Source organism: Artibeus jamaicensis, unplaced genomic scaffold (genome assembly GCF_021234435.1).
Source record: "Artibeus jamaicensis isolate MK-2021 breed Jamaican fruit bat unplaced genomic scaffold, CSHL_Jam_final scaffold_1964, whole genome shotgun sequence".
In the NCBI taxonomy this organism is placed as follows: Eukaryota; Metazoa; Chordata; class Mammalia; order Chiroptera; family Phyllostomidae; genus Artibeus; species Artibeus jamaicensis.
In genome coordinates, this window is record NW_026522030.1 from 61,829,067 (window position 1) to 61,840,279 (window position 11,213).

Sequence of the window (11,213 nt, forward strand, 5' to 3'; positions counted from 1 at the left end):
GCATCAGGAAATAAGTATTCTTCCAGTTCTCTGCCATTCTTACAATCACAGGATAGCTGCCAGGATATGGTGTTATATGCTTCCTTTCTATGTCCAGCAAGATAGAGGGAGAACCTCCTTCCTGACCGAGGAATATAAACCCTTCTTTCAGTTAGTTTGGGTGAAGTGTGTAAAGAACTGCACTTACATCAGCTAAGTAGATAAAATCTTCCAATATCTACTCTTTCTCCCTAAAATAATTTATCCACATATCCCTAAGTCCCCCAAGTGAAATTTACCAAAATTTAAAGGAACACATAACTCAATTGCTATATAAACTTTTCTACAACACAAACAGCTAAAAACATCTTTTTCATGGCACAAGTATAATCAGAGCCATGAAAAACAATTGGGAATCTACTGAGCCACTACTATCATGTTTAATAGAAAGCCAGAAGAATTTACATTAAAATTAGAAATAAACTATTTGAATAAGTTCTGTCAATATAAATGTACAGCATTGTGACTATAGTTAATATTGTGTTGTATATTTAAAAGTTGCTAATAAATTTTAAAACTCATGACAAGAAAAAATGTATCTGTTGGTGATGAATGTTAACTTATTGTGGTAATCAGTTTGCAATATATACATACATTAAATCATCTACTCGTCCTAAAAGTGATAGACCATGTCAATTATATTGCTACTTCAAAAGTTTTTAAATAATTTTTTGAACTTGGAAGTTATTCAATTTCTTTGTTCATCAGTTTTCTCATTCATAAACAGGAAGGACTAATACTACCTAGGATTGTGATTAGCATATTCTAAATTACGAAGTGCAATGTAGATGTGGTTGGTTCTCTGTGAAAGCTGTTAGGTTGCTGGCAAAAAGTCTGAAGGATGCTGGCTAAAACCCTTTAAAGTCTCTTTCAGCTCTAAAAGTTGTAGCATACTAGTAAATAAGAAACAGAATGAAGAGAAAATGTATCTCTCTCAAGTTATACATACATTTACATATGAAATAGAATGTTTACCAAATATAGGTTTTTAAAACCATATCTTTTATGACAAATGCTGAATTCAAAAACGGTTCATTCTTTATTGAGATTTCCTATATAAAAGGTAATAGCTATGTTTGCTTGCTTATTTCAAGCAATCTTATCTTTTACACTCGATAGTACCAAAGGGAATAAAAAGGTCAAAGTTTTAAAAAACTATAAAGAAATCACATTATGTTTTTGTTATATAGTTTTTAAGATGCTGTACCAAGACTTATAAATTCTTTACAAAATTTAAGGAAATGCCTGCCTCCATTAAGATGGTAGTCCACCAAAATGAGTTCTCCAATTATTTTGAAGTACTAAAATACTACCTCAGCAAAAGACTACAGCTTGACTACATTTCTTAGCCGCCTTTGAAGTTAAGTGGGTCATGTGCTGAAGTTTTGCCAATATAATGTGACCAGGAAAATGTATATCGTTTTCAGATCTGGATAGGCCTCTTTTTTACCTTCCTGGAATGCTGAGACCTGGTTCTGGAAGTGAACCATTTACCATGCAGTAAAACAATGAATGACACGGGGCTGCTTTAGAACATGATTAAATTAATCTGAGACCCTGAATGAACATGTAGAACAGAGCTTCCTGACACCTTGAAGCCCCTGAATTAGAAATTTTACTAGATTTTTAAAAATCATCGTTTGCCCTGGCTGGTGTAGCTCAGTGGATTGAGCACGGTCCTGCGCACCAGACAATCGTGGTTCGATTCCCAGTCAGGGCACATGCCTGGGTTGCAGGCAGGTTCCCTGCCAGCCACTTCCCAGCAGGGGACGCACGAAAGGCAACCATACATTGATGTTTCTCTCCCTCTCTCCTTCCCTTCCCCTCTAAAGATAAATAAATAAAATCTTAAAAAAAAAGTCATCATTGTTTTTAAGTTTTGGGTTTCTTAATTATTAGTAACAAAATCTTCATCAAACTAAAGGCAGATTCATTAAGTGTAAAATACAAAACACATTATATATTTAAAACAATAAAGTCAAAGATAAAGTGAGGAAATCTGGAAAAATGAAAGGCCAAGGGACACATTTATTAGTCCTAAGTATGGGATATAATATAGATTAGTGGTTTCCAACCTTTTTCATCTCATGGCACACATAAACTAATTAAAAATCAATGGCACTTGAAAAAGTGTATTTTGCCAATCTGACTAAATAGGTATCATTTTGATTCATTCACACCACACAACTGTGTTGTGTTGGCTGTTATCATTTTTTAATTTGAGAATCTAAGAGAAAAAAGGTTAATGCCCCCGACTAGTCAGGTATTGCACATTTTAAAAATTCTTGCCGCTCACAAGTTGAAAATTGCTGAGATAGATTGTTCAAGTTTCTGCCTTAGATAACTCAGTTTTTAGAACAGAATGTTAATTATTCAAGTAAGAATCAAGCACCTAACAAACTCACTGCTGTCATTTCTCTAGTGTTGCCTCAAAGTACAAGAGATGTCTGACAGTTTGGCTTTAAAAAAGAACTCCCTTACTAATAAATAATCATGAAATATGCAAAGATGACTCTGATGAGATTCTGAATATGAACTTTATAAGCAAAATCTGCTATGGACAAAACACGATGTAGTTTAATTCTGACCATTCAGAGATGCTTTATAATTTAAAATTTGAATATAATTTTCCTCATAAAGTCAGAGGTGGATATTACCTAAATGTTACTGGGTTTTTTTGTTTATATTTGCATTGTGTAAATATTGTTTATATCAGATAGACAAGATATATATCAGAAAAAAGTTTATAGAATAGAATTTATACTTGCTCTATTAATCACTAAACAGAAATATTAAATTGTGTCATTCATGAAGATTTTGTGACAAATTCTAAGTAAAAATATTTTCCTTGTAATAAAACAGAAAATGGTATTTTGGACTAGAATCAAAGTCATGCTGCTAATAATTACTTAACCAATAGTGATAATTCAGTTCATTAAATAATTTGGTATTAGTTTCATCCTGTCACTATTCATGAATTGGCAAACCTAAATCTAAGACTATTTAAACAACAAAAAATTGTTTTCAAGAAATCTTTAATATTTACAGTGTTCAAATTTAGCAAGGAAAATGTATTCTATAACCTATATAAGTACTCGTTTTATATTGCTTTAATTTATATTTTAATTTAATTAAAACCCAAAAAGTATATTTTTGAGAGTGGTAGCCATGCAAAAAGTTGCTGATGAAAAAATGTCAACTCTCCTCACTGACACATTTTTGTTGCTCATTTATACAACTTATAAGCCCTCTTTTCATTACATAAGAGCAAATTTGAAATTTTGAAAATCAAATGTTATTTTAACAGGTATAATGATCTGCAGGTTTTGTTTATTTTAAACAAGGTCCCAGATTGAACTTGTTTAATAACTTTTCTAAAACCAGTTATTACCCATTTCTTAAACAGGTCTATACTTTAATATATCATTTTTATGTTATTTCATGATATCTCATCAATTATCAATAGGTAACTTCAACAAAGTCGAAATACAGTTAGCCTTAATCCATTTTATGGGGCATTTGGATTAAGATTTTTTAAGTTTTCAGGAATTAAGCTAAAATATAGTCCTTTGTGCATGCCTCATTACTTTACACATTTATATTGCATATGGTTTTAAGACAAAAGGTGTTTAAAAACTATATAAATTAAACATTTTGAATTTTTGTTGACTATTCCCAATTTTATAATTGGCAATATTTTGTATCTTTTATAACATTATTCTCATATTACATAGAGCTTTAGCTTATGTGTTTACTATATTAACAAATAAAGAAGTGGAAAATGTCAACATTTCTATAAAGGACCAAAATACAGAAGGCAAGGGAAGGTGTCAGAAAAATATTAATTTATGACTTTCACATTTTGGGCTGTAATTCTTACTGATAGCGCATTTACTTTGAAGCAGGCATTTATTATACACAGAATCTCACTAAAATTTGTGTAACATTTTTAGGTAGGTTATACTCATTTTAATGATGAGAGATTAACTAATTTATACCCAAAGTTAAGTAGCAGTAGAGCAGATATACTTTTTCCCTTTCCGCAATTCCTACTGACACCTAAAAATATTTAATTTCTTTGATAATTAGGAAATGAACTAAAGGAGATAGAAATACTTTTTATATACCTACCTATTCTCACTGTTTCTTCTCATTTTTCTGTCATAAGGGAAGATTTTAATATTCACAACTACCCATATTTTGCCATGTATAATGCACTTTTTTGCCCAAATTTTTGAGGGAAAAATATGACTGTCCATTATACATAGGTATAATAATCAATTTGTAACAGTACATAACATTTCTTGTACCTCGTATCTGTTCGTGTTATGTAACTGTAAGTTACATAAAATTTCTTGTACCATGTACGTTCAAAAGTAAATGCTAAAAATTCCTTTATAATACAAAAAAAAACAAGTATCTAAATATAAATAAATAAAAACTGAATTAAAAAATTAAAACAAAAGATTTTTTTCCTGAAAGTTTGGGCCAAAAACATGGGTGTACACAGCAAAATACAGTAAATATCAACTACCTGTAAATATAATGCATAGTGTCTTCAACACCCAGGACTATAAAACTCACAAAACTATTTTTTTGGCAACTTGTTTTATATTATATGCTATATATTTAAAACTTGTGGAGTATGCTACAAATAAAAACTCTAACTCATTATCATTTATAAAAACTCTTCTCACGGTTTCTCTGATTTTGGAACCGAAGTGTTCCAGCACTGTAACACTCTCTTACACCCATGATTTTTATCAGGTACAATGGTATCCTCTTCACTACTTGGTAATAAAAAGTGTTATTCATTAACAAATTGCACTGGAGTGATTTTAGAACATTTGGTGTAGAATTAATGACTTTCTGCCACTGAAATCACAGTTGAGACTTAAATCATCTTGTTTTAGGGCTTCTGATATACAAACAATTAATAATTTCCTAAAGTTCTTAAGCAGTCAAAATTAGGAGAAGTAGATATGATACTCTAATACCAAGTCTAAATGTAATAAAATAATGAAGTGTTTACACTATCTTCGGATTATTTAAAATGCTATTACATATGGCGGGAAAAAAAGTTAACTTGCAAAGGGTAACAGGTTAGATATTAAAATATGTAAAATAGTTCTTAAAATCTTAAAGAAACAAATGTAAACATTTAACAAACTTTACTTAATAGTCATGGGGTGTTTTTAGGTCATTTTTAATGCACCAGATTTATTTACCAATTTAAATGATCACTTATATGCAGAATTTAAAAAATTCCTTGGGAGGGGGTAAACAAATCAATATATATTAGATGTATAAGGACTAGAGCCAGAGGCAGACTGAGTTCCTAAGTCATAAATAATACCTTTTGCATAAAAAAGGGTGGTACTTTATAAGAAATCCAAGTAATATCAATTTATAAAAACAATACTTAGAATGTTGGCCACAAAAAATATAATGGCTGGAGGCTTTAGGGGATTGAAGAAGGAACAAAAATACACAACCAACTAAAAACGCGCATTTCGCCCCTCAAAGAACCAAAATAGAGTAAAAAATTATAATAGTTCCTTATGACACCCACAAAAGTTCAGGCATTAAGACTTGTTGCCTGACACAGACTTCTTGCTGTTTTAAAACACGCCTTTCCGTCCTTAGGCCTCTCTCCCTGGACACCAGCAGTCGCAAGACGTAGAAGTTCTGCACTCATCTAGTCTCCGGAGACCTGCAACCTGCTCAGCCTCCCGACAAGAGTCCCCCGCACCAGCTCAGCAGACAGGTTCCCAGGGCCCAGCGCGGCCTGGGGAGGGCGCTAAGTAGGGGAGCCGGAAGTCTAGGGGGAGGGGCTGCACAAGGCCCCGCCCCTCCCAGGTTGCGGCCTCCAGCTACAGCCACGGCTCTGGGGGCTCTGGGGGCTCTGGGTCCAGGGGTCAGACGCCAGGCTCGGGTTCACGCAAAGACAGCTCCTCCGGGTCTCCCCCCGGGCGTGGCCCACGCTGTTCCAGGTGCAGTTGCAGCAGGGCCCGGCGGTACATGGCCTCCAGCTTCTCGAGGCGGGCCCTTAGGGCCCTGGGGCTGCCCGGCTCGCGGTCCGGGCCGCCGCCACTCGTCCTCCAGTTTGTGCCGGCCCCTTCAGAACCTGGGGTCGCTGTCGCCGCCTCCGCGGGCGCCCCGTCACCGCCCTCGCCGGGGAACCGCAAGGCCTGGCGGAAGAGGCTGCGGTTTTCGCGCTTCAGCCGCCGGTTCTCAAGCCGCAGCCGGGCGTTCTCCTCGCGCAGCCGCGCGTTCTGCCGGTCCCGCTCGTCTCGCGTGCGAAGGGCCTCCAAATGGCTCGCCGCAAGGTCGGCGAACCGCTCCTCTAGCTGCTGCCGGGCGCCGCCCGCACGACCGCGCCAGCCCACGCCGCAGCTGCCACCCCCACGAGCCCGGCACGGTCGGCCATGCCCGTTCCTGGCCCCACCGCTGCCTCTGCCCCCGCAGCTCCCGTGCCTGGTCGCGCCACCACGCATGCGCCACATCGGTCTCGTCCCACCTCGCCAGCGTCCCAGCGCCAAGGGACCACGCGCTCAGGCGCGAGCTAGTTCGGGGTCAGCGGTGTGGCCGGGGCAACAGCGGAGAAGGCGACGAGGTGGCGGGCGGCGGCTGCTGGCTTGGGGCCACAGGAGGCCGGGAATTTGCCCGGTCTGAGGCGTGTCTTGTCTCCTGTGGTGGAGCTGCCTCCTGGGCCTGCAATCTCTGGGCCGCAGCCCATACACAATACCCCCGGGGAGCGCTTTGCCGCTCAGCTTCTGGCAGCGCGGGAAAAGCAAGTGTCCTCAGCTAGGTTCTGCCAGGGCACTTCCGTGTAGGCCTGTGCACTCAGGAGCCAGCCAGCCTCTCCCTGCTCCCCGGAACAACCACCAGTGGTTTACCTTTCTCCTTCCAAGGCAATCTCAAAGCAAGTAATAACTTCTGAGACAGAGATGTGGAGCTACTTGAAAAGTTCTGTATTTAGTACAGAAACGTGGCGGTTTAACCCACCTTGAAGCTTTATAAAACATTCAACAGAATGGAGCTGAGCACCTGCCATGGGACCCTAAAGTGGGAACAGGTAGCTCTCAAAAGAACATGGGCAATTCCCATTTTGTGTACAATTGGGAATTCACTTGTAAATTGCAACTCCACAAAACCTTTGAAACTCAAAATGTGCCATTCATACGCTCAAGAAACTTAGAATATTCTGTAAGTTCCATAATGCCTGAGGACATGAGGAATCAACTCATTGAAAGAATCCTTTGTTTTTAAGGATCTCAACCTACAACATAACTTGGTTATTGTAAAGTAAATAAAGGGTAAGATACTGATGGCAGAATCTCTTAGGGGAGAGCGGAGTAGCAAGAATCTATATTTTTAAACAAAGTCCCAGGTAATAGTTTCACCGAAGTCTCCAAACTACTGGAACAACTAAAGGAACAAAGAGCATATGAGAACCCTGGTTCACAGAGCTGCGGTTTCATTGAGTAGTACAAATAAAAAGTAACTAGGGGAAAATGCAAGTTCTTAATTTTTATACATTATTTTGCCGAGTAACATCCTAAACACCCATAACTACAAACGAAATCTCTCAGTTGGCATTATTTCATGAAGTAAAAAGTAAGTATAATTTCAGAATTTCAAACAATAGTTTTAATTACATACTGTATCATTCTTAATTTCCATTAAAAGTACACTGAAAACTTGGGTGCAGATATGCACCAACTACTCTATGGATTGTTGAATCAAAAATATGTTTTTCTCACCCTGAGTGGTTGAGTGCTGTCCTGGGAATCAAAGGGTCATGAGTTCAATGCTGAGTCAAGGGCACTTACCTGCGTTGTAAGCCAGGTCCCTGGTAGGGGGCATGCAAGAGGAAACCACACATTGTTGTTTCTCTCCCACTTTTTCTCCCTCCTGTCCCCTCTGTCTAAGAATAAATAAAATCTTTAAAATATATATGGTTTTCCCATTGTGTGTACAGAGCATGCTCAAGACAATGCTGGTGTATAAGCAAAGATGATTAGTTCTCAACTTCAGATATGATGACTTGTAAGGATTTGTAAGATATGATAGACATGCCATGGAAGCTAGAAAAAAAACACTGCATGAGAAAGATTTAGTCACCCTCTCGTGGGTGTTAGGAATTGGGTAATACTGTGTTTTATTTTTTGTTAGCTACATTCTCCACACCCCAACATGTGTATTCTTTAACAGCTTCCCAGATTAAAGCTCAGTTTCACTTGTAGACTATCTGTTAACTTTTTGTAACCAACCTCTGTAGTGAACCACACTAGATTTCCTAAAGGTCATTTAGGCTGTTTATATGAGAATGCCTCCATGCCCTGCTCTACACACCCAATCCAACCCCAAAGTACTCTCTTTTGCCTTGATAAGTTAATGAAGTAAAGTAAAATATGAAAAGCAGGTAAAACTGATTAAGCAAAAGGAAATCCGGTAAAATTGACGATCTGTTATATCTTAACAGTAATATTATTCGCGAATCCTTCCAATAGAATCCTTCCATTAATGCAGCACTCTGAGTCGGGCACATTGCATATACAACTGTATTTATTTTATTAATAGGAAGGGATAGAAGAGAGGGAAGAGAAGGACAAGGAGTGAGAAAAGAAAAGCCTGGGGTGGGGGTAAGAAGGAAAAAAAATTTCAGCAAAAGCCTATCTGCTGGGAACTGCCCTGCCTGGTTTCAAGAGTTGTAACCACCCTCCCCCCTCCCCCACCCCCACCCCCAGCCCAGGGCTCAGGCTGAGTGAGCAACCTTGGGACTCATAAACCAGCCACTAAGGAGACAAAGCTTACCTCCCAAGTAGGGGCTCCACCTCTGCTCCTTTTACTTCACTATGCCTGGCCCCCAATGCTTGATTGGTTAGCCAATGATGGGTGAGATTCCTCAAGGGAGGAATGACCTAAAACAGGCATAATCATGGGGGCCCCTGGGGAAGGACTTGGGGGCTACTGAAAAAGGGAGTGATGAACCCTTGCCCCTTGGCTTTGACATAGCCTGAGTCCTCATTCTGTCTGCAAGAAGTCTCCTGATCTCTTGGTTGCCTTACTTCCCCTGCCTGATTTAAGCCTGAAACAATGCCTTGAGCCTGAAACAATACCAGTGGTGGGCGCAGCCCTGTGCTAGAAAGGGCGGTTCCCTAGGGCGATCAGGCATAAGAAAGAATGCATAAAATCCTATGAAACCTACTTTGCTAATACCCTCAATTTAAATGATAAGGGTCCAAGCCTGAAATGAGTCTGTTTCCCCTGAATTTTATGGACCTTTAGCTATATAAACCTGTCTCAAAATAGGCCCTCAGAGGGCCTATTGGGTTATCTATTGTTTAATCATTTCTGCCTGACAATGATTGATGAGCTTTATTTCTTTGCAAATTGAACCCAATAAAAGCTTGTCAAGGCACGGGTCAGGGTGCTCTCCCCTTGAGATAGTGGCTGGGCCATCCCTTTTCCTCCATGGGACTTGGTAGTTCATGTGAATTTCTTGTATCTCATCCACAATGTTAGGGATCCCATGAGCTGGTGTCCGCATCACCTATCCAAAACAGTCATGAAGGTTTTCTGTGCATAGCAATGATCATTCATGGTTAATGGAGATTCTACCAACCTTCCTAAATAGGAGGTAGAGACAATGGATGCAATTTCTAAGTTGAAAGTATATTTGGAATAATTGAGCGACTAAAATGATTGATTCCCAAATTATTACTTGTGTTTAAATTTAAATAATAAGCCAAGAATCTATACCTGAAGATGAACACTTACATCATTTCCAAATAAGATAGCAAAAGTTTAGAAAAATACTTCTACACACCATTGTTTGTAAGTATTCTACATATGAAAATATTATGTTGCAAATAATATAACATATATGTAAGTAAAATGAAAAATCTTAAAATGAGAAAAAGTTATGAAATTGATTAAATTTATAAGAAATATACAGTTATAGGTACCCTTAAAAAGAGAATACAGGAAAATATATATCTTGATTTAAAAAATATAAAAGATAAACACACATGCCTTTCTTTAAAGATGGAAGTTTCTAAACAGCAAAATTGCTTGCTAAGTAGAAAAAAGTCTCAAAGGACACAGATTACTTTTTCCTGACATAGTATTTATTGTCCTTTAAGCTATGCTCACTCAAGAAAAAGAGATAAGAATTGTCTAATAACAAATTTGACAGTTTTATAAACAAAAGTTTAAAAAAACCCTCCAGTGGACCATTTTCATTTTGCGTTTAGGAAACTCTAAGGCTGAAGATTATTTTTTGACTAATGTTATAAAGTTTGGAATTAAAGAGCAGAAAGAGTCATTTAGAGTGCTTGATTTTGTTAGTTCCCTAAAGCAACAACTTTTTATTTATTTATTGTTTTATTAAGAGGACTTTTTGTAAGTATTTAGCTTTTCCTCCCTTACATCCTCAATTCCCATTCTCTAATTATACAAGAACTTAAATGTTGTCTTATGTAAGAGAAAAAAAGATGAACAAAAGATTTTAAAAGCATTGTTTGTTACTATAATGCATTAAACCAACAATTTTGTAAATATCGTATTTAAGAAAAGCTGTGTCAAGAAATTGGAATGGCAATGTTTTTGCCTTATGCTTCATGCACCCATTATAATATTTCTTAAAACGAACTTTAAATGACAGCTGTTGAGTTTATTGCCCCATTTTTCCTATTCTCCAAAAAAGTTATATCCACACATTGTAGCTATTATATATTTCTCAGTGCTTACTTGAGCAAGAGGCCCATGATATGTGTATATATATAATATATATATACATATATATAGTTTGTTTCTTATATTCCAAGTTTATTTCTAAGATTCATTTATTGCCATTATCATTTGACTCTAATTTCTTCATTTTGAATCACATTTATTAAGTGAGCCATATTCTTAAGGATTAATGGTACATTCACGTTGGGACAAGTCATTCTATATTAAATATCCCTCTCTCTTACTTCTCTTCTTAAAACATCCTATATATCTCACCAAATAAATTTTGGTCAATGACTTTGATCAAGTTTATTACATAACAATTTTGAACTTCTTAGTGTGGTAATACTTAAGTTTTCCAAAATCTGGATGTTCTGGGTCTTTCCTTGCTTACCTTATATTACTCCTCTGCTGAATTAGTTGCTCTCCTACTA

The 11,213-nt window shown here is 37.4% G+C and overlaps 1 protein-coding gene across 1 annotated transcript; it reads right to left on the minus strand.

Annotated features, from left to right (window-relative positions):
• Window positions 1-395: 395 nt before the first annotated feature.
• TUSC1 (tumor suppressor candidate 1) lies at window positions 396-6,810 on the minus strand. The gene has a single exon (XM_053656498.1). The coding sequence runs from the start codon at window positions 6,543-6,545 to the stop codon at window positions 5,958-5,960; it is 588 nt and encodes a 195-aa protein (XP_053512473.1). The 5' UTR covers window positions 6,546-6,810; the 3' UTR covers window positions 396-5,957.
• Between the last annotated feature and the right edge of the window lie 4,403 nt (window positions 6,811-11,213).